Below are 25397 nucleotides of genomic sequence, written 5' to 3' on the forward strand. Positions count from 1 at the left end.
TGCACCACAATTTTTCTCATCGTCAAATACAGTGAAATATTTCTTGATTCCCCCCTCTCAGTATACAAGTGTTACCTCGACGTTATCAAAATATAAATGATACAGTGATCTATAAGTTTCAGATGGGAAATGGGGCTAAACTACATTACAAGACTCTCGGCCTTCTGGGAACAGTTTTTTTTTTTTCATTTTTCCTGGACTACTATAGCTGTAACTGCATTAACCACCTTGTGCAGTAGAGAGAGTAATCTGCACAGTTAGTTACCTTCTCTGGCCTCTGTATCCTCACCATTCACTTGCACTTGCTCAGCCTCTGGTGACATTTCTCCATCCACCCTAAAACAAGGGAATTTGTCGAAACAGTGTTAACCTCAGTAATGTAAATGTATGGCAGTCATATGAGAGAGAGAGAGAGAGAGAGAGAGAGAGAGAGAGAGAGAAACTGCACTCAATACTCACTTTTCAGATGGTTGTTCATCAGGAGAGCTAGGTGGAGGTGTCTGCTTGGCAGCCAGTTCCTCTTGACGTTTGCGCTCTTCCTCTTCTTGGCGACGTTTTAGTTCTTTCAATTCAAACTAAAAGAGAAGGCACATGTATTAGTTAAAAAAGTCCTTTGTGGTGAACAAAACCTTGGAAAAACTACTGTGACATGCAGCAAAGCAGTATGCCATATTTTGTAATCACAGACTGCCATCTGATCACGTAATTCAAAATTTATGCCAGAACTGGAATTCAAATTTTGATTTCTTACTTTTTAGGAGCAGGACCTCACAACTGGACTATCCAAGCACACCTCCTAGCCAGCTAAAATTTTCAGTATTCTTATGTTACACAGGGCCTCTACCATCAGTTCTAAGGACTGATGAAAATACAGTCAGACTCGAAGTGCAATTTTGGTTTTCAAATTTTCAGAAATAACTGCAACCAGTTGCCTATTTGTAAATGTACAATTTTTATACAACTATAACTGTTTCAAGTCACAAAGTGACTCGTAGTCAAACTGTACACAGTTTGTAGTGATTTGTTGTAGCAGTGTAGGCTTCGTCATCTAGAGAGTTATATGCAACTATGGGTATGATACTAGTGCAGAAATCACTTTGGCAAATGTAATTAATGTATTGCAGTTATGTTGATAACACAGCACTACATGAACTTTGCCACATGCTTCACAGGATATAATCTATAATTTTGTCTTCATACATTTATGCTCAATATTTTGTGTGCACTAAGTAAAGCACATTACACAAGTTCACAAGCTTTCCTACCATACAGTATTTCTCGGTCTGAAATAGCAAACTCAGACCAAGTCTAAACACCTAAGGACTAATCAACCTGCTTTTCCACTGAGTCAAGTGTACACCACTTTTGTGCATAATCTGTTGCTTTAGACACGCACTTAGCACATCATATTGGCACCAACTTTATGACCTCACTGTCAAAAGTGCGAGTCACGGCACCAGCCTATTGTGCGTGACATCTTTCGCACTAGCACCAGTCTCAAATCACACATTGACAGTTCTGGCATGTAAGCAGTGTGTTCCAATAGTGTCTACCTCACTTCTTCCAATTTCTGGCAAGTGATACCCTCAGAGGGAGGATGAACACCATGGTAAAGACATAGCTGATCAGTCTGTGACAACATCTGCTTTGATCAAGTCGTCTTCTACACCATCAACAACATTTATATTGGTTGGCAGCTCTCTGCCAGGACGTATTGGAAGCTAATTTTGTCATTTTTACATAATTAGAGATTCTTGCATTATGTACAGCTTGTTTTAAAAATAAGAGCTTAAGTATTCCTTTCCTTTTCGGACATTTGACAGCCACAAGGCACACATCATGTAACAAAAGAAGAAATAAAAGGAATAGAAGGAAAACCCACAGATTCTGCCAAAATTGTGGTGAACCGTGATGAGGAATACAACAAAATTTTATTTTGCAAGAAAGTGGGATCTTTTAATTTATCGTCATTTCCCCGCAAACATGGGAACAGAGCTTAATTCCATTATAATAGGTTGTGGTCATACATGTCATTAATGTGGATACCCCAATTAGAAAAATGGAATAAAAAGTAACTGTATGACGCCGAAAATAAAAATTTAAAGGGCCAAAAATGACTGATTAAATGAAACAATAAATTGAAACCAGAACTCACGTAAATTACAATCTGAACTGTTTTTACATCATAAATAATGCTGTGAAAGAGAGTACTATGCTGTCGTATAGACACCACTGTGATAGATATATATAGAGGGAAACATTCCACGCGAGAAAAATAGAAGCGTGTGTGTGTGTGTGTGTGTGTGTGTGTGTGTGTGTGTGTGTGTCTCAACATACCAACGCTTTCGTTTGGTAAGTCACATCAACTATAAACAAAGATGATGTGACTTACCAAATGAAAGCGCTGGCAGGTCGATAGACGCACAAACAAACACAAACGTACACACAAAATTCAAGCTTTCACAACCAATGGTTGCTTCTCGGTTGTTTGCGAAAGCTTGAATTTTGTGTGTATGTTTGTGTGTCTATCGACCTGTCAGCGCTTTCATTTGGTAAGCCACATCATCTTTGTTTTTAGATATATTTTTCCCACGTGGAATGTTTCCCTCTATTATATTCATATCATTAATTTGAACCCAACAATTACATTTGTTATTGTCACTGTTGCATTTCGAAATCTTTTCTGTCATCTTATTTTCTCTTTCTGTTTTTGCAAGTAGTTTCACTTTGTATTCACCTTCTCCTTTTTACCGTAATCTACCATACAATTTCATCCCGCCTATATATACTCAATAATACGTAACCCACTTCCAAACCATAACCATAACCAAGGTGTATGTGCGGATGGGTGTGTGTGTGTGTGTGTGTGTGTGTGTGTGTGTGTGTGTGTGTGGGTGTGGGCGCGCAGGGGCGTGCGCGCGTGTACACCTGTCCTTTTTTCCCCCCTAAGGTAAGTCTTTCCGCTCCCGGGATTGGAATGACTCCTTACCCTCTCCCTTAAAACCCACATGCTGTCATCTTTCCCTCTCCTTCCCTCTTTCCTGATGAAGCAACCGTTGGTTGCGAAAGCTTGAATTTTGTGTGTGTGTTTGTGTGTGTATCAACCTGCCAGCGCTTTCGTTTGGTAAGTCACATCATCTTTGTTTATATATATATATGACAAATGCAGTCTAGGTCACAATTTCATTTATTTGCAATGACCAGTTTAAACCAGTAAAGCCCATCTTCAGACCTGCTGTTGCAATACGTTTTTAGATCTGAAGCAGGCCTGTACTGGTTCACTGAAAACAAATGAAATTGTGAACTAGACTTCATTATTCAAACAACAAATAGTTCTGACAGCTCTTGGGAGAGTCACTTAGAGTTAATGAAAACACATAAGTAATTTCACTGTTCAGGTAATCCACTATATTATTTAGCATATGACACTTAAGCTTTCTCAATGACCACAGTTTTCACAAAAACAATGGAAACAGTAATCTGAAACATTGGGACTTACCTCGGCAGTCACTTTCTTCACTACAACATTCTCACAAAAATGTGAAATTAAAAAAAATTATTAAGTGCGTCAAATTAACTGTTATGCTGTGACGTCACAGTACTTACCACGCACTCGTCCAGGTCGGATATTGACGAGACCGACGTCATCTCCGGGAAGCAAAACACAGTCTGCTGCTGCCGGCCGTGGTAGGAATCAAGGGACGGATAGGGGACGGTGGGAGACTCTGGCTCAAATGGTGGAGGCAAGGTTTCCCCTGACCCAGGGGAATGCCAACCCGCATCCCACAGGAAGGACCGTGGCCTAGGGGATGTGGGAGATAGAGGTGACTGAGTCGAATACGGCAATGGCGGTGCGCCGGGAGGCTCCGTGGTGTACGGTGCCAGAGGCTCAATTTCATTCAGTCGACAAACTGCTTTTCTCGGGGAGTCCCTATTCTTCACTGCATTTAAGTATTTCCTGACCGAACTTCTCATCTTGTGCCTGCGGTTCAGTGGGGGATAACCTCCACAGTACAGGGAGAGATCTTTCCAGGAAATTTTCGTCTCAAAACACTTTTTCTTTTCTAAGACACATGGCTGTTCACAAGAACATGAGGTGTGAGGCGGGAGAGGGATATCGTCAAGGAATTTGAGGGACGGTAGGGAAGGCACGGGCGGCAACTGCAGGACGGCACAGGCATCCACGTCGTCTCTGCTCTCCAGCTACACCGACAACCACAAGAACACGTGCAGAGAGTGAAATGAACACATGCACAACGTGACAAAGTGGAATCTGTAGCACTGTTTTTCTCTCACGAAAGACATTCTGATAGAGTACCAAAATAAGTAAACATAAAACTCATTTTATCAGAGCACAACCGTTTTCAACCTTCTCAGTCATTATCGAGTATAAACGTGAAAATAATTTTTTTCCCACTCTTCCCTTTCCGCTGGCAAAATAGGAAACGGGCAGCAACCATTAACAGCCACTGTAAAGCTTAAGTAAATATTCCTACATGAAAGCAGGAACGACTTCACAGTCAACATGGAAAGAATATAATCTTTGGAAAGTTGACAAACTGGGTAACCAATTATGAAGTATTTGTTACCGAGTTAATGTGAAACTGTATATCACATTAACACCAGGAAAAACTGCAGCACTGTTGGGATGTGTAGACCGCGAGCAGTTTCTTATGAGCACCTTTAACATACTCAAATAAAAACTGGAACAATGCACTTGCCAGCGCTGAAGAGGAAGAAAGCAAATGAAGTAAAATAATAAACAGAAACAACGTTAATATATGAGGATAATGGCCAGCATTAGACCAATGTTTCGGTACTCTCTGACACTTAGTTTTCTTTTCTATTTTAATATAAAAAAGAAAAGAAAGTCTTATATGAAACAAATTCCACTTTGTTCCTACCACAGAGGTTTACAGGATGTTAGGAGACAAGTGACAGCACAGACAAGCAAGCAACCATCACAACAAGCTACACTACACTACAGAATTAATCACATGGACAAGAGAGCAACATAATCAACAGTGGCATGTTGAGGAAAAATCGGACGGAACTTCTGCTACACAGATTGTAAAAGTCATTTCACAACATGGTAGGTTTCATTTTTCCATTAAGTAATCATACTGCTGTAGTAGTCTTTTCCCCTTTGGAAAAATTTCATTTCTCTTATTGCAGTACTCCAGACATCCATATGAAAACAAATGTAATCTCAACTTCCTAGGTGGTAGAAATGCGGAGCATCGAGTAAATGTGCAAGCTATTTCATTTTAGACAACCCGTATCTTAGTCTAGAACCCAACCAAGTCAAAACCTCCACCCCCCTCCCCACACCCTTACACAATACAGTTAACTGATATTTTTCTGTTAACTTCAAATGTGGTTACTTTGTGAAACATCACTACAGGGAGGAAAGCACACTTTAGTGGAAACATCCTACTCTGCATCCTTTACCCTCTCACTCTTTCCACCCCATCCAACCCTTCACCCACTCAGACTGCGTTCTTGTTCCATTATTCTTATTCCGAAAACGGCATTCCAGAATCATTCTATTCTCTCAGTGCACAAAACTTCTGCTAGAACACTGTTGTCATGGTGTCTTTAGACTGAACACTAGTGTGATGCAGGTCTCCCAGATACTCTATCCTAGGCAAGCCTTTCCATCGGCAACCTGCTTATTGCATTAATGCCTTGGTATATCTCTACAATATCCCCCCCACCCCCCAACTACCAAACAGACAATTCCTTGATGGCTTGGAATGTATCCTACTGAACAGTCCCTTCTTTCAGTCAAGTTGTGGTATAAATCCCCCTCCCCTCAATTCGTTTCAGTACATCCTCATTCTTTACTTGGCCTACCCACCTAATCTTCAGCATTCTTCCTCGGCGTAATATTTCAAAAGTTTCCATTTTTTTTATTATTATTTATTTTTTTATTATCTGAATTGCCTATTGTCCATGTTTCACTTCTGTACAAGGCTACACTACAGACAAATACTTTCTAGTATTTAAGTTTATATTAGGTATTAACAAATTCCTCTTTCTGGAAACGCTTTTCGTGCTACAGCCCGGCTGCATTTTATATCCTGTCTGCTTCAGCCATTGTAAGTTACTTTGCTGCCCAAACAGCAAAACTCACTACTTCTAGTATGCCTTTTCCTAAACTGATTTGTTCAGCATCACTTGGTTTAATTAGACTGTATTCTATTAGCATTGTTTTGGTTTTGCTAAAATTCATCTTATGAGCTGTTTTCAAGTTATTTGCTGTCTCTGACAAAATTACAATTCCATAGGGAAACATCAAAGTTTTTATTCCTTCTTCCTGAATTTTATTTTCCTCTCTAAATTTATCCTCAGTGTCCTTTACTGCCTGCTTAATTTACACATTGAATACAATACGGGATACATTACAAGCCTGTCTCTTTCTCTAAGGAAATCAAGGAAAGCTTAATTTTTCCCCGAAGATGTAGTGATGGGAACAAATTGAAATTTGGGCACCAGTCTTGGAAACTGCACTATGTGCTCCATACTGGTCTTTCTACTAAAAAGATCGAACCTTTTTTTCCTTAACATGCCACAAACTACAGACAAAGTAATCACTACATCACAGTGCAACCTGTTCTACAAGTCAACAACAGTTAGAATTACATGCACAAATTACACTACTAAAAGAAGCATTAACAACTACAATGCACTATTTTGTTAAATAAAAACTAAGAAAGACCACTCCACAACAAAAATAGCCCATGTTAAGTCTATTGTGACCTTTCATTGAGATTAGTCGACTGTTGCACCAATTATTTAAAAACCTATTCTGTTATTTTTGCGTCTTTAAAAGGAGAAAGTTAAAAACAGGCTCAGTTGCAAGGGATGAAAGGAGTGCATCAGGTGTGTCATTAAGGAAGTAATACATGATTAAAGAGCCAACATAAGGCTCACCTCATTTGACGTGATTTAAGGAACCAACAGAAAATGTATCCAGGGTGTCCCAGGAGGAATGGTCAATATTCAGGGACATGACAAGAAAAACGCAAAGCAAAAATGTCTAATAAAGATAGGTTCTAAAATGCATACCATATTTACTCGAATCTAAGCCGCACTTTTTTTTCCGGTTTTTGTAATCCAAAAAACCGCATGCGGCTTAGAATCGAGTGCAAAGCAAGCGGGAGTTCTGAAAAATGTTGGTGGGTGCCGCCACAACTAACTTCTGCCGTTGAATATATGTAGCGCCACACAGGCATGCTTTGTAGGCACAAAGATAAATACTGGCACCAAAATCTCTGCGTCAGTAAATAAATTAAAAAAAAAAAAAAGTGGAAGACGAGCATTTTTCCTCCGCCCAGAGTTTCGACCACTGCATTTTGGTACATTATCCAACGAAGTAAATACAAATTCTGTATTGTTGATCTTCGAATGTAGCAGCATTTCAAAGTACTACGAAAATCCGACTGGCAAGACTGTTTGGGAAGTTTGTCAATATGGCCAACTCTACGTTCTGAATTTTTTCCTACCTGTGAGAAGAGATGGTTGCTAATAGGAGCTTTTATGAATTGTGAATCACATGTAGTATTCTCTTCGTCATAAGATTAATACGAATATAAACATTTTGCCATGTATTGTTTCGTGTTTGCTACTATCTCATTTAAATACTGTCTGCCTAATAAACTACGAAACTAGAGTGAGACAACAGCAAACGCGGAAGAATATACATGTCATGTTTATATTCGTATTATTCTTATGCCTGATAGTGATACAGTCAGAAATGAAGCACGGCAACTGACTAGATTTTTAAATCTAAGATGACTAATTTCTGTGCAGAATGTAATGAACTAAAGAGGCACCTGCAAAGATTTTCAAACGGAGAAAAATTTTCGCTAAAATTTCGTTCAGTAGATCATCTATCATACGCAGTCTATTATTTGGTTCTTGTTGATCATTATCAAAGAAAGCAGTAGTGTAAGTAACAACAAATGTTTCGCTAATGGAACGATTCCTCTCTATTTTTTATTTGTAAGCGGCGGTAGCACGCACAAAAGCAAGCCACGCCGCGAGCGGCGACAGGCCGTAAACACGCACTATCAGAATGCGACAAGCAATGCATGACACAGTACAGTAATGCATTTTCAGCTTAGAGTGACGTAAACACCTATAACAAAGAGAACGGCACTTATCAGATCAAAGAAAAATAAGCAATCAATTCAAACCAGACGAAGCACGTTAAAAAGGAAGGATATCCGTATAAATACGGACGGAGCGCATGACGCGTAGAAATGGCTACCTGGTAAACCGTAACTGCTAAACTTACGACTCGAACCAAACTACTGCAGCTGTATCGTCATTCATTCGACCTCATTTTGTCTCATATTACAATTAGACGAACTTTGTTTCGATTTGGAGGTGCGACCTAAAACTTTTCTCTCCCCTTGAATTTCGAGTCTCAAATTTCAGGTGCGGCTTAGATTCGGGAAAATTTTTTTTTCCTTGATTTCGAGTATCATTTTTCAGGTGCGGCTTAGATTCGAGTGCGGCTTAGATTCGAGTAAATACGGTACATTACGGGCTATGAGCCTATTCATTTTAGCTACTGTGAAACATCTCTTCTATTAAAGTATGCATATTATAGCCCACATGAAGAAGACAAAATTGTCTTGTTTTGGTCCTTACTACCTCCTTCCAAACTATGGAGAGCAAAGGGCTTGCAGTAGAAGAGATTTCTTTCACAGGATCAAAGATGAAAAAGAGCTCATAGCTCTTGAGGTATGCATTATAGAAGCAATGTTTAACAGACTTCCGTTTGTTTTGAATAATTGTTCTTGACATGAATATTGACAATTTCTCCTGGGACACCCTGCCTAAGATATGAAAGACATCTTGTTATTACAGCTCAAGCTGTGTTAACGACCACACTTCATTTAACAACTTGGTATCAAAGTATGGTCCATATCCAGTGACACACAAGCTGGAACATCTAAATCACATTCTGCTGTCAGCTTCATAATGTGCGTAGAACTTTCACATCTGTTTGTGTGTCTCTCCTTTACAATGAGAGGGACTCTCCTACTCAAACAATTGCTCTTTCTTCCCTGAGGAGAAACATGCAAGTTCCAAACTTTTTTCATAACTATGCTTTTAAGGACTTCTTTCAGCAAGTACTTGGAACTCCATCTGTGGAAAGTAAATGTTGGCCAGCGTTCTGTTGTCACATAACTTTACGGTCCTCTCAATAAAATTTTACTTTTGAGAACCATACTGACACTGTAATCTGTGGAGGAACCGTAAACAGACTCCCAATTTGCCAGCTTTGGACCCTAGTCGGTCTAATATAGTGTCATCTTAGGACGTGCACTGGTTATTATTGGACTCTGGAGTAGAGTTACAACAGAAAACCTCGCAAGCTGTTCCGTATCTCCTGCACATTAAAGTTGACGAGTCCCCCTCAGTATTTATCAGTATAAGCATGTGATAATGTGGAGTGGATGTGCTGCATAGGTATGTGTTGACATTTTATTTTTAAGGTTAATTTATTAATTTTATTTATCATATGATGACAGAAAAAATGCTAGACACCTATTTACAAGAAATATATACATTTCTATACACATACACATCCTCTCCAGTTTGTAACGAGTTTGTAGCTCTATGTCTATGCTCGAAATCCAGTCAGAAGCTGCTGGATACAAATTGTGGTCTTCCATTGTCTCTTTGAATACTCTGAGAGAACTATTAAATGTTTTCTGCTCGCATTCACATTCGGAAGGACGACTTCCAGCCCCCATTAGTGCAGCAATGCTCCACATCTGCCCTGGTCAGTTCTTATCTGATCCAGTATGCACCATCGTGCTCGATGCAAGCCTGCTGGTCGCTCCCAGAGAGTTTTGATCAATTTGTGATGCTTCTAAGAAGATTGCTCCTGCCATTAATCATTTCAGGCTTCTTACATGTTGAAGTAGTTGATCTGCATGCAGATTGCTGTGCACCACAATGGTCTTTTAGACCTCAGAAGGTGGTGTCCTGATGATAAAATTCTACTGATGATGAAATTCTTGTTCATGCACTCAGCAGTGACTGTGTCTTATGTACATCCATGGAATATTACTAAGGACCAGTAGCACGTACGAGTTTGTGGGATGAATAAACTGTGTGCGTGTGAGAGAATGCATGTGGGCACGGGACAAAAAGGCTCTGGTACTGTAGATAAGATGATAGGCAAAAGCAACAGAATCCATGAGAGTAAATGGAATGGTAAAGACATAAAACAGGAAATATAATACGGACGGAATCAGGAAATAAATACAAGAGGCTCAACCCAACATCAGTGTTCAATAGACTGCAAATCTGAGGTGTTAACCCAATCTTATTTCTAAACTTTGCTGTATGCATGTCATCATCAAATCACCTACAACGCAGGAACATGGTATTGGAAGGGGAAACAGTATCATCATCTTACGAGAAAAATAATGAAAATTATTTGGTGTAGCAAAAAGTATTACCAACAGTGACACACTATATTGTTAGCCACAATTCACCACATTCATGCTCTCAAATCCATCAATTACCATGCCCAATAATTTAAAAAATTAAGAAATGTAACTGTGTCAAGCAGATACATAAATTACTTAAGACAACGAGATTACATGCTACACCCACAACCGCAACTTGAAATAACAATGAATTAGTTCATGCACAACAGGCAATTACCCAAACAATTTCAAAAGTTTACCTTTAACTTCTTCTTGTGGGATATTATTGATGGCACTGCAGTAGATTCCCAGACAAAATGCCGCAATCCTGCATTATAGCTTTACCAGAGTTACTCAATGAGTGAGAGTTCAAGATTTTCCTCCTCCTCTTTATCAACAGTAGAATTTGTTTCTTTAATGTAATTTTAACACCGCAGATGGCATCCACACTTACCGTCGTAAGTCTTTCAAGTGCACTGAAGCGTTCTTCTTGGGCTGCTGCAGATTTTTCGAAGGCTTCATGTTTCTTTATTAGATTTTCAACCTCGTCAATTGTATGCTGGAAAAGAAAAATGGTTCATAACTTGTATCTCCAAGGTATGAAGAGGGATGACTGCAGTTGGCGAGTTCACTTTGGCAAGTACATTTGCTAACATCAAAGGAATCTATTCTGTGCATTCACATAGTTTTCAGGAACTGGAAATATATCCAAAATTGCAGTAAAAAGACTTCAGCTAAAGTCAAGAGTGTTATCCGGGTATCCTTGTGAGAATTTAGTGCCTACTGCAGCTTAATCTAAATTTAAAAATGAATGCTTATTTGAACTGCCTTATGAAAAGAAGAATCATGTATGAGTAAGCTGAACAAACCATTTCTCCATGAATTTTACTCTTTAGCCTCACCACATAAAAGAAAACTTTAAAATCTGTGATTAACACTATTCACTGACTAAATTTTGGTTGCTTTCTGTTGGTTTTATTAACATATTAAAATCACAGCTGGAAAACACTAGACAAACTAAACCATGTGGCTGATGAATCAGATCAAATACTGTTAGTGAAATTCAGGTAAGCTGCTGCTGCTGCTGCTGCTGCCCCCCCCCCCCACACACACACACACGCACGCGCACACACACACACACGCGCGCGCGCAGCGGAGGGGAGGGGAGGGGGCGTGTCAGAGAGGGGGGGGAGGGGGAGGGGGAGAGGGAGAGAGAGAGAGAGAGAGAGAGAGAGAGAGAGAGAGAGAGAGAGAGAGAGAGAGGGAGGGAGGGAGAGAGAGAGGGAGGGAGGGAGGGAGAGAGAGAGGGAGGGAGGGAGGGAGGCAGGCAGGCTGCAATGGCAGAATATCGGTGATGACAATAATGAAAGGGCATGGCTAAGGGGCCAATTTATGTTGGAAATTAAGTCATGGACAGAGAACTGATCACACTCACACATCCAAGTCCTGCTGCAACTATCCAATATGTGACCCCATCTTAAATACATTGCCCAGTCTTTGATTTTACAGCTCAAATTTTTCCTTGCCTTTAACTAAGCAAACTCTGTCATAAAACTGTGTGTCTCATTTTTGTCACAGCAGTTTCATAGCACTATCTTTCAGGTACATCTTTGCATCCTCTACCACCTGATAAAGCTTGCACATCCAATACCTCTCAAACCAGAAACTGTTTCCTATTCCCTACACCCCACAATATTGCTTCTGTCCTATGTATATTTACCATCTACATGTCAACTATTTCAACATTTCTATGGCTCTCAAAAATAGGTAAAGTTCTGCTCCCTGGCCCTAGAGGGGCTAATCAGACCCATTGTTGGGATTCTTGACCTTGGACCTGCAATTATTCTATGACCCAAAAAATATTTTCTTGCAAAATACATACCCCCAATTCCTGACTCATAAGGTATGGTTCCTGTGCGATCAGCCAAGCTTCCGCCACGGCCGCATCTCTGGCAAACTGGTACACTTCCAAGACTGAAACACAGTTTTAAAATATGTTTAGATATATAAAAACAACTTCATACACACTGTTAACATTTAACTTCATTTTTACTGTTAATCTTTGACATAAGAAGTCCTTCCCTGATCTTTATCAACAGACTACCCAATGTTATCAGTAAACCCCGTTACAGAGGCAAGAACAAAAAATGGGTGTTTTACTTACTGAGCTGCAAGTTAAGCCACCGTTCCTCCCATCTGTGGAGCAGAGACTTGTGCTGATTGGTCAGCGACAACAGCTTTTCTTTGATTTCCGCACTCGCATAGTGGTTACGTGCCAACAGCTCTTTGCCAAGAGATATGCACGAGGTAAAGTTGTCTTCCCTCGCATCTATTTCTGCTTTGAGGCTCTGGTGGTTGTTCATCAGGAGCTCCACGCCACTCACATCCCTATAATGTCAAAATACCAATAAAGAGAGACTACCACCTAACAATATACAAACAAGTCAATTAGGAGCATTGGGAGAACGAAAGAAGTAGTAACGAACAATACACTTCATCCAGCAACAGTAATTTATTCATATGAAAGGCAATTCCCTTGCAGCTTCATTTTTTAATTTTATTTTCATGTTTATCTCATTTCCAAACATTCAATTTAATGACAGTGACATACCATATTTGCTCGAGTTAAGCTGACCTCTAATGTGATGAGACGTGGGAGTGGAACAATAATGATTTACCCTCTTTTTAAGTTGTACTTACAAACCAAAACAAATATGGCTCATCAAAGATGCACAAAATACGAAGCAGCCCCACCTCTTACAGATTTGTGGGGAGTATATTTATTTGTAGTGATTTGCATGGAATTAAATTTAGCCTATTGGACACTTAAAATTACTGTTACATTGCAAACATTGCTAACAGCAATGAGAATTCGCAATATCTATCTAAATATTCTTACAGACTGTACCACAATTCACGTTTGAGTCGTATATGGGTCTTTTCAAAGTATTTTTAAGGTCTACATATCCAAGATAATGATTTGCATCATCTCTGGCAGAGGTTAGACAGGGTACCTTATTAGATTATTTTTTTTTAATATTCTAAGCAATCTGAAAGTATTTGTATAGAGTGTAGCCATGTATGGAAGCGAAACGTGGACGATAAATAGTTTGGACTAGAAGAGAATAGAAGCTTTCGAAATGTGGTGCTACAGAAGAATGCTGAAGATTAGAAGGGTAGATCACATAACTAATGAGGAGGTATTGAATAGAATTGGGGAGAAGAGGAGTTTGTGGCACAACTTGACAAGAAGAAGGGACCAGTTGGTAGGACATGTTCTGAGGCATCATGGAATCACAAATTTAGCATTGGAGGGCATTGTGGAGGGTAAAAATCGTAGAGGGGGACCAAGAGATGACTACACTAAGCAGATTCAGAAGGATGTAGGCTGCAGTAGGTACTGGGAGATGAAGAAGCTTGCACAGGATAGGGTAGCATGGAGAGCTGCATCAAACCAGTCTCAGGACTGAAGACAACAACAACAACAACAACATAATTCTTCCACACAGAATCATTTTCAGCACAAGTGACCCCAACAAAGTGCAAACTGTAAGTTTTGTCATCGCTGCAGAAAACCTTTTTGCTGCAGCATCTCCTACGTCTGTCAATGTTGTTCGACAAACAAGTTACGAAACATCTGCTTAGGACAAAGGTGCGAAGAGGCTTGCACAGGCTTACGGTAGACCAAATAGACCTCTGCTATGGAGAAACCCCCAATAATGTGCCACAGTAGGACAGAAAGATGTAAATAACTATCAAATAAACAGGCACATAAGACACACACACTACTAATCACTCGTAGTGACACAGGCTCATCAACTGACAGGATACCCTCACATATCTACAAAGAAAGTGACTTAGAAATGAAAAGAAAAAGTACAAAACAGAAATTTTACTGAATTATTATATAAACATACATGTATTGTTTTAAATCAATACTCAGATGATCGTGAGTCATTGTAACACCATTGCTACTCTCTTCATACAGAGCATTGTCATCTGTGCAATCGAGCACATAAGAAACAGCATTTTCTAAGAGCATGATGGACAGTTTTACTTGGGCTACATGTGTGTAAAGGACGATGTGCTGCACTTTACAATGGTTCCATAGCTGAAAATATAGTAGTGGATACAATAAACATAATTACACTCAAACAACAAAAATGTTTTAATTTTAAAAAAACTTTGGATGACTGTGGCCTCTGATAAAGACAAGATCAGTACTTATACATGTGAATAGTAGCCATTTGGGCTAAGAAGAAATCATTAGAGCCCAGACATTTAATATTAATCTTTTCAGCGACTTCATACCAATTTCGACTATTTATTTTTAGCTTATTTTTGTACTATTATGCAATTTAATATCGAGCGATTTACAAACGTATACTTACATTTGCTGGCTGTTGGGTCATTAAAATTCTGTGATGACAAATATTGCCATACTGGTCTGTTTTACACGTTGTGCACAAAGCATGGCAATTAACTTTGTACTTCTATTACTCACACAGTTTTAATTATAAATACAACATACACACTCAGATGTGGGGTCTTTGTGTATGTGACCAGTCTGGCAAAATCTGCCTTCGTAGAGTTGTGATGACCAAGTAGCTAATGAATTTATGTAGGTACTCGAAAATTACCTAAGATCAAAACTGTTCAACATTACAAAGCTAAATTAAAAGTCAACAGTTGCATTCAGGCATCTAACAGATCATAAATCTTAAATGTGTTCTCTCTTACCTAAAATGTAGGAATAAAAATTCGTAGTGAACTTTGTAGATCTTACCAAGATCTAAGATTCAATTGATTGAGTAACTCTTCTCGAAATGCTCAAAGAATTTGGCTTATATAAGAAAACAAGAGCCATTATATACCAGAATCTTCCCGACACCACCTCTGAAGTGAAGTTTATGGGAGAAATTTCAGATGCTTTCGAAATCAGGTTCGAGGCAAGCAAGGAGATGGACTTTTACCTTTGCATTTCAACTGTGTACTTCAGAAAGTTAACAGATGGGGCGAAAATGAATGAGTGACAAGGTGCTGAAAATGGAGTCAGGTTTACATCTTAAAACAAGAATTTCACAGTTGACTCCCAGGCCGTTGCAGAAGATCTGGAAATCTTTTTCCAATTTGCTAGACATAGTGGCATGACAAATCAATTAAGTGAAGCTATAAGCATCAAAGACAAGACACCAAATCCCCCCCACAAGCAAATTGAGTTTATTCAAAAAAATCAGGTCACCACTTAACGAGTACTAGAGGTAGAAGAAGGAGAAATGGATGGACGAAGAAGTTTATTTCTAAGAGAATGGAGAAAGCCAAGCTCTCCTGAGAAAGAAATCTTTGAATCATTGATCAGAAAAATGTAAACAGCATATTAGCTACTGTAAGGGTATACAAGAAAAGTCAGTCTCAATTAGTGCAAAGATGCGACATCATTGCACAATAAGACCGGTTGCCCTATACGTCGAAGATTGCCTCGCTATGGGAAGAGAAAGTGTGGTCAACAAATTAGAAGTAAGAGAAAGGCAAATCTTGACCTAGGCATGATCAAGGAAGAGAATCTTTTTCTATAGGCATACTGCTCATACGAGTCTTTCACTGTTGAAGAATCTGATCTGCTGTTACTTTCCCAACAAGAAACCCATAAAGGTGGGGTTCATCAAAGTAGAGAAAGACTTGCAATAAGTGGGGATAACAGTGGAGAATGTCCATAAACATATTCTGCTCAAGAATAAACACCAAGAGCACCTAGGCCTCGCAGATAAGCCAAAAGTAGAAACTGGCAAAAATTTAGACCAAAGGTATGGAGCAGCGTAGGAAACAAATGTGAGAATACTGCACAAAAGTTAAGGAACCATGCAAGAAAAAGGAAAAGTGTAGTGGAAATAACATGTTCCAGAGAGGACCAATATTGGAAGAAGAAGAAGAAGAAGAAGAAGAAGAACAACAACAACAACAACAACAACAACAACAGGAGGTCATCAAACAAGCAGTGTATCAGAAAATGACTTGCCTTGGCTTCTCAGATGTGTTCATCTGACGCACGACGTCATCCATCCAGAGGATGAGCGTGCGCACCATGCAGAAGAAGCGGAACAGGTCGCCCGTGTCACCCAGCTTCTGGCGCCGGTCCTCGCAGTGGGCCTGCAGGGCGTTCCAAGCCCCCACCACCTCTGCCTCGCGACCAGTTATCTCACGGGCACGCTCGCCAGCGTACGCTGTCTGCAACTTGGCTGAAGATGCCTGAATGGCCTCCACCTGTATGCAGTCAAAAGCATTATCACATTAACTGAAAATCTGTGCAGAGATTCTTTTCAAAGTTTAATAATTGAATAGGTCTAAGGGCAATTGTGAACAGCTGTTAAGTATTGTATGAAACAAATGGATATGTCCATTATTACTACCTGTTACAGTTAATGATAATCACAGGGTCTGTATACAGCAGAAACATTAAACAATCTGAAATGCATTGAGTACAATCAATTATGCAAGAGGTGTGATAACACAACACTTAAAAATGATCTTATATTACTTAAGGTAACAACCTTCGATTTCATACAATGTTCACTGAAAGACGTTTACAATACCACTTTTCTGTAGGAAATATGCACTATCCAACTCATTATAACATTGCTGTATATTAATGGTAATGTTAATTTCTTCCACATTTACAAATCCTTATGTAATACCATTGGATGTAATTTAATAACCGACCAATCACAAAGTTTTGTGACATCATTTCATATTCAAGATTACAAAACTCTACAGTTTGAAAATTCATGTATGCTCATACATATTTCTGTTCAGTCAAATCAATCATTTCAAACTCATGTTAGACAGAAACTCAATCATGTAACACAATTTTTGTGCAACATATGAAGAATTACCAGACTGCAGTTTCTTGAAAACACTGCAAAATGTCATCGTTATTTTTGTTAAGTGTCAATATGATTTCGAAGCAAGTTTTACAGATGAACTAATTTAACTTTGGAACTGAAACTGGAATTGAAACCTTTGTAAATGAAGACAATCAAAATAGTTACCTACTAGAGCTGGAATTATCATCTCTTCAAAGCGACTGTTTAAAATTAGTGTTTTACAAACTTTTGTTAACTATAAAACTAAGATACATGAAGATTAACTGTTTCAAATATTTTTAATTATTAATGTTGAACTCACTGTCACACTTAAGTCTCTGTAAATTTGTAAGTTCTTGTTACAGTTGTATAAAAGCCTAATACTAATGATTTACAAGAACTTGCCTAGGCTAAATGGAAGTTTAAGTTGGACACTGTGAGTGGATAGTAGTTGCAGAGTTAAGAAATTTTTGTTTTGACAGAATTTGAAACAAAAATGTACCATTCTTCAACCAGTTTATGCATAATTTTGATGTTGTATTTAAAGTTGAGGAGAAACAAGATTACATGAGCTTAAAGCCGGTGCTTCATTCTGTAGCTTGAAATATGGCTTAGCTCTATTGCCAAACTATTGACCACGAGTCAGTTGTATCAGTTAAACATTTAACAGATGGTATATGTTCCTTTTGTCGTAAGACAGTACAAAATTCCTTACTTACTTTAAACAATTGCACTGTTGCAATTATGTAAATGACTATACATAATAGGAAACATTTTCTAGTTTCATGTCACCCCAAAAACTGTATGGCAGTGTTATTAATTTAGTCCCATTAGATCAAACTAAACACCAAAATAATGCACTGTAATTGCAGCATGCCAATATTATCATACTTTTTACATTTTTACACCATTAGCTATGAGGAGTTACCATTGTTTTCTCATTTTCCACTATACTCTTATAAACTGAGTTGTAATTTTATAGTATATATTTACCCCCATTTCTCTGTTTAGAGTCAGTTTTTGTAATAAGTTTTACTAACTTTCAACAATGACTGACTGAAACATCACTAACACATCTTTGCTTTGGCTGCTTGTTCTTAACAGATATTAATGATTGTCTACTCTTTGATTTATTTAAAATTAACTGATGATCAGCAGTAATTATGCTTTTAAATTTAATAAAGAAAACTAAGTACAGACAGCTGTTGATTCTTTTGATGTTCAGCAATTCTGATGGGGCTATATTAATAACATCATCATACAGATATGACATAACACAAACAATATATCTACATTCACACCAACATGTCTAATCTGCAATCCATACATAAGAGCTTGACAGAGGGTTCACTGAATCACTTTAGATTCTTTTGCTACCGTTCCATTCTCTACTAGTGTGCGAGAAAAATGAACACTTAAATCTTTCCATGCAAGCTCGAATTGCTGTTATTTTTTATGATGATCATTTCAGTTTATGTATGCAGCCATTAGCAAAAATTTTTGCATTCAGAGAAGAACGTTGGTGATGGAAATTTTGTGAAAATATTTCCCTGCAAAAAGGAAAAAAAAGTCTTATCTATGGCACACTCTCCCCTATTTTGTGGTAATACAAAATGAGCTGCCTTTCTCTAAACTTTTTTGATTTCATTTGTCAATCCTACCTGTTACAAATCCCATACCATGTAGCATATTCCAGAAGAGCCATAGTGCAGGCAGTCTCTCTAGTAGACCTGTTGCATCCTCTAGGTGTTCACAGATATCTTGTCCAAAGAATTTTGCAATTGTCTTTGATCTTCTGATGACTTGACTACATGATAAACGACAGCATTATCTGCAAAGAAGGCTACTTACATTGCCTCCTAAATTATTTATATACATTAGGAAAACCAGAGGTCCTATAACACTTCTTGGGGAAGAGACTTCATTTAACAATAATGTATTGGCTACAAACCATTCAAACGTAACAAAAATCATTAGCATTTGACTTGCTATTTATGGGAAATAAAGAAGAAATTACGATAATCGCAGTCAGTTTTGGCAAGTGTTGATGTGAAGCTGCAACAACGTAAACAAAATGGTGATTGTATTGTCATATCATTTCTGATATTTTGACACACATACTACAGTTAGTTTTGGATAGGAGCATTAATAACATCAGGAAAGAATAGTTCAAGTTACAACTATTGTAGTCAATATAAATAAGAAACTGAGTAAGTAAAACCAAGTTCTACAGTAATGGTAATCGTGACACACAGTTCAAATTGAAAAATTATTTACTGTAAACCTATCTTAGCTAGGAGTGGAAAATACACATTAGCTATTCAGTTCAACTGAATATACAGGGTGTCCGAAAAGTCTTTCCCTGATTACATAAATTGATAACTCAGGCTAGAAATAAGATACAAATATGAAACTTGTGTCTAATTGTTTACAACTAGACAAAGTTTTTTTTTCTGTTTAAGGTTCGTAGTACGTAAGTAGTGGATGAGGTGCAGTGCCCAAGAAGCCATGTTAACCAATCAGGAGAAGGCACAGTGTGACCTGTGGTACCATGAGACACGATCACCAACCACAGTGCAGAGACACTTCCAGACAACATTTGGAAGGAATCCACCCGATGTCAAGAGCATTAAAGCCTGGTATGAGAGGTTCAAGAACACAGGATCGGTTGCTGACCTTCCGAGGTCTGATCGACCAAGAACCTCAGCAAACAGGGTGGAAGCTCTAAGGCAGTGTTTTCTGCCAAGTCCGAAGAAATCGGTGCGCAGGGTCTCATGTGAATTAAAGATGCCAAAAAGCTCTCTCCGTGACATTTTACACAAACGTTTATTGTTTCGTGCATACAAAGTGCAAATCATTCAGGCCTTGTTGCCCAATGACAGTACATGTCGATATGACTTTGCGGTCGAAATGCTATTATGTATTGAGGACAATGAAGGTTATCTCAGACGAACTGCCTTTTCCGACGAAGCGACCCTTTTTGTCAGTGGAGTAGTGAATCTCCATAATGTGGGCATTTGGGGTTCACAACCACCTGGCAAGGTCATGGAGTGCACCAGAGGTAGTCCAAAGGTGAATGTTTGGTGCGCGCTATTGCACGATCGAAATATCGGGCCATTCTTCTTCGCTGAGGCTACCATCACATCTGCAGTGTATCTGGACATGTTGCAACTGTATGCTGTTCCTCAGATGCTTCAGTATCACCCCGATGTCTTGTTTCAGCAAGATTGTACACCGCCTCATTGGGGTTTGGACGTCCATGCCTATCTCGATATGATCTTCCTGGGCGATGGATTGGTCATGATGGGCCAACGGTTTGGCCTCCACGCTCTCCTGACATAACCCCATTAGACTTCTTTTTATGAGGTTATGTCAAGGACGAGGTCTACCGAACACGTGTACCAGATCTTGAAACCCTGCGGCAACGGATAACCACAGTCGTTGAATCGATCCCTCCAGTGATGTTGGCTAATGCGTGGACGGAAATTGAATAACGCCTAGATGTGCTACGTGCTACCGAGGGTGCTCATGTGGAAGTTTACTGATGTGTGAAAATAACTTTGATAGTTTGTAAACAATTAGACACCAGTTTCATATTTGTATCTTACTTCTAGCCCGAGTTACCAATTTATGTAATCAGGGAAAGACTTTTCGGACACCCTGTATGTACTTATCAGTAGTAAATCTGAATGGTTATCGCAAGACAAACAGTTTTCATAAAACCAACACAAATATGACAACAAACACCGTTATAAAAATGCAAGTCAAAAAGCACACTAAGAAGTGATGTCACAGCAACCATTACCATTACTTTGCGAGTGAAAGAATTGAGAACAACTCTTGAGCCCCCGCGGTCCTCTTACCTGGCCACCGAGTGTCTGCAGGTCCTGTAAGAACGTATGGTGCTTGCGCTGCAGGGCAGAAACCTGACCGGCATCACGACCCAGCTCCTCCGACATCGAGTTTTGCTTCTCCAGAATGCGGCTCAGCACATCCTTGCAGTCGTGGAAGAACTTGTGAAGTTCTCTCGACGCTTCCAGCATCTAGTTGCAGAGTAAATGACATGTTTAGTAAGTCTTCACAATCTACTCGCTCTAGGAATTCTATAAAAGATAAAAGTTATTTGGATGTGAATACCTCTCAGTGCCGTTTTTTTCGCAATCGAGACCGAACTTGCTGATACCGTTCTGAGATTTGTGACATTAAAGAGTACAAATATTATTTAGTCAAAGGGATATCGACTAGGGACAAGTTGCCTCGTGCAGTGAGCTGAAGTGGAATACGATCTGACACGGACAGGTGCGTGTGTACGGCCAACGGCCGAGTGAGTTCACGCTGTGGTGCTGTGACTTGACTGAGCTGCAATTTTTGCAATTTTAACTGGAGTTAGAAATGTTGGTGGAATAGTGCCAGTTAAAACTAACTTTTTCCAATAAAAATGCTAATTTCATGCAGAGAGGCTCTGGTGGGGAAAGAGGAGGGGTTGGGAGAATATTTCCTGTTGTTGTTGTTGTGGTCATCAGTCCTGAGACTGGTTTGATGCAGCTCTCCATGCTACTCTATCCTGTGCAAGCTGCTTCATCTCCCAGTACCTACTGCAGCCTACATCCTTCTGAGTCTGCTTAGTGTATTTATCTCTTGGTCTCCCTCTACAATTTTTACCCTCCATGCTGCCCTCCAATACCTAATTGGTGATCCCTTGATGTCTTAGAACATGTCCTACCAATCGATCCCTTCTTCTAGTCAAGTTGTGCCACAAGCTTCTCTTCTCCCCAATTCTATTCAATACCTCCTCATTTCCTGTTACACTGGCAATAATACAGCAGGATCCATTTATCTGGCACCATTATGCACAAGAATTTTACTAAGATCATAGAGTATCCTAGAGAAGGAAAATTGCTAATACTATATAAAATTTGTACCTAATAAATGAAAAACATTTCTTCTTAGTATTGAGAATCATTTCTGCATGGCTCTGCAAAGTATTTTTTTTTCCTTAACTGGTCTCAGTGAAAAGTGTTTCAGCACAGTGTGACAATACAGTGTCATGTTGCATAGTTAACATTGCTACTGTTTTGTTCATTTGATTTTAGAAAACAGTAAAATTGCTTTTTCAGGCTGTTCCCACTTAAATAGGCACCCACAAACACTTAGAAGTGGTTGCAAGAAATGTTTGAATACAAACGACATACATTAAAGGTAGAAATTTTACACTTAATATTATTCGTTATGTGAGGCATATTTTGGTTAAAGGAATTTATAATGACACCACTGATGCTCAAGATGGCAATGACAACTTTTAACTGGAAGAGATTTATGTATATCAGGTGGCTCTAAAATGAAAGTGCATTTGGTACTGCAATGACACCTTTTGTGTTTTCTTTTTCTGCAACGGAAATTGTTACCACATTTTACCATTTGTTTGGAGTTCATAATGGATCCAACAACAAAACAGCACTCCAGCTTTCATGAGAAACATGATGTCAATGTGACTCTTCAAATATTCATTGTCAGAAGTCTGGCAGTGCCTTTGGGAGTAAACATCAATAACTGACTTAAGTGTGCAACTAGTAATTTTTGTGGACGCATAAAATTCTACCATGTCACCAGTATCTAATTGTGGTGACAAGACTTATTACAACAATTATATCTGTCACTGCAGACACTAATTACCATTTTTATATATTTTTTAATGAAGACTTGTAAATTTTAATGTACTTTTATTATTATCATCATCATCATCCCCATCACATCATCATCCCCATCACATCATCAACCCCATCACATCATCAACCCCATCACATCATCATCCCCATCATCATCATCATCATCATCATCATCATAATATCAAATTTTTGTTGTTTTAGGAATGTATATGGCATATCTTTTATGGAAACTAAATTATCTTTGTTTCCACAATAGCGAGCATAAAATGATTGTTGTGATAGGCTGTAGTTTGTAATCCCAGACAGCCTCACAGTCTTGTAACTGGAGAGTTACAATGGGATCAGTGTCAAACACAAATGAATGTATTCCACACTGAAGGAAGCCACTCAACGAGCTTCTCTCACAGATCCGCATGTATCTTTATCAATTTGTATGATAGGAGTACAACTGCACCTTCACTCCACTTAGCTTTGATTTAACTACTACTGCCTATAACTAGCATCTATTCTAACAAGACCACATTTCTTTTTAAAATGCATTTGCTGGTTACTTCCTGTTCCATGCTGAAAGCACTATGTTCTGCACAACAAAAAGACATACGGCCCACCAATATTTTTCAACACTTCTGAGTTTATGAGTCTGCCTCAGGATTATTCTGCCTCTCATTATAACCATTTAATGAAAAAAATACTCTGCTAACATTAGGTGCTTTCTTTTAATGAATAAATTGCTTTGCTTTCCAGAGCAATTACCATTTCCTGTTTCCTACTCAGCTGCCCACCTTCTTTGTTCACACATCATAAGCTTTGACTGTGACCACAGGAAGTAATCCTTGATGAAGTCTCTTTCCTAACACTCATACTCTAGTCATACACAACTGTTCAATTTTTTGTCTTATACTGTGTCCTATATCTAGAAAGCTTAATCTGAGGCTAAGGGGAGAAAACAGGGTTGAGGTGTTGTGTGTTAAATTCTCATTTACTGTTTCAAATATTGATTGCTCACACAACTTCAGTGTTGTGAAAGTGGTCACAGTCAATGATGCATCATTTTTTAAATGCCAAAAAATCTAACACTTTTCCTGGCAGCCTCAAGCATTCCTTATACGAGGAGACAAAACAATAAATATTTAGCTGTGCCAAAGACCAGAGTCAATGTATCAGAAATACAATGCCACCAATGAAGTTCTTTGGTGACTGATACATCAGCTTGAACTGTGGCAGCACTCTTTCACAAAACAATACTCCCTTGGCATGAAAATCACAATGTCAACTAACTAGTAACTTCCCTTCATTTCTCTCTCAATTTTAAGTAATGTGAAAGACTTCAGATGCTTCACCAGAACAATATCCTATACCAGCTGAAAGCAACCAAATACCAAGAATTGCCTCACCTGCTTCCTTGTCTCAATGAGCTCCAGCAGATCTTGCCACGCCTCATTCAGTCCGTCCTTCCATTCTGCAATGGTGGCAGAGTCACTGTGGCCCGCTCCAATCAGCTGGTCGGCAATTCCGTTCACGGCAGACACTCTCTCACTGCCGATCGCTTCTGTGTCACGAGCAAACTCCTTGAAGCGTTCCCACAAAAGCTGCAACAAAGTAGCAAGTTACGCTTTATGTTTTGTGTTGCCAAAAACATCCAACATTTTTAAGAAAAATAAAGGTAAATCAGGAAAAGGGAACAGGGGAGAGGGAGGGGGAGGGGGAGGGGGAGGAGGAGGAGGAGGAGATGCTACCACAAACTGCCTGAATGATAACATTCTGCCATGCAGGTTGCCACTGAATGAATTAAAATACCCTTTCTATTTTGCTTTCATTGCTGTGCAGATTCACCTGTGAATCAATATTCAACATTCAAATGGTTGAAATCCATATAATGTGTAAAATAATTAAAATACAAAACAATTGGTTCTTTCATCGAAAGAATTTAAGAGAAAACTTGCATACAATATATAGCACATCAAATAACTTGCATACTATACTATCTGTGGTTACAGTCCAAAGATTAATTAAATCAAAGCTTTGAATGGCCGGCATAGTCTGCAACAAATTAAACTCAAATACAGGGTGATGAAAAACAGCCTGATAATACAGTCCCAGCACGACATATAACATAAAACTGAGAAAATTTTTTTTAATAACCACAGGTCGGAAATGCAGTGTTATGGAACTATGACCATAAAATGACAGCCAATCAGTGACAAATGTGCAGAGTTTGCCCAGTAAGTGAATATGTACAAGTATGTCTAATAGTTTGGTTGAACAAAACTGATCAGCTGTTGTCATTTCTTCAAAGTTGTCCTCCTCAAAGCGACTTTGGAGGCATGAAATGTGAGCATCTGCCATAAAAAGTCTGATTTTGGAAACACAAGGAGTGTTTAAAATTTAATTTCTGTTTTCTTTTCAACCATTGT

General features: G+C 38.9%; 1 protein-coding gene across 6 annotated transcripts in view; it reads right to left on the minus strand.

Moving 5' to 3' along the window:
* LOC126210075 (spectrin beta chain) overlaps positions 1–25397 on the minus strand; it is a 483285-nt gene that overhangs the window by 54294 nt on the left and 403594 nt on the right. For 5 of the 6 annotated variants that reach the window (XM_049939199.1, XM_049939197.1, XM_049939200.1 and 2 more), the window contains exons 30-38: positions 24378–24572; positions 21181–21360; positions 16474–16718; positions 12622–12845; positions 12340–12431; positions 10912–11016; positions 3607–4203; positions 460–575; positions 266–336 (exon numbers count right to left, since the gene is read on the minus strand). In XM_049939199.1, the coding sequence (XP_049795156.1) occupies positions 266–336; positions 460–575; positions 3607–4203; positions 10912–11016; positions 12340–12431; positions 12622–12845; positions 16474–16718; positions 21181–21360; positions 24378–24572 (1825 nt within the window). The remainder of the gene's footprint in view (positions 1–265; positions 337–459; positions 576–3606; positions 4204–10911; positions 11017–12339; positions 12432–12621; positions 12846–16473; positions 16719–21180; positions 21361–24377; positions 24573–25397) is intronic. The other variant, XM_049939202.1, reaches the window with a different exon arrangement.

Source organism: Schistocerca nitens, chromosome 10, assembly GCF_023898315.1.
Source record: "Schistocerca nitens isolate TAMUIC-IGC-003100 chromosome 10, iqSchNite1.1, whole genome shotgun sequence".
NCBI classification, from domain to species: Eukaryota; Metazoa; Arthropoda; class Insecta; order Orthoptera; family Acrididae; genus Schistocerca; species Schistocerca nitens.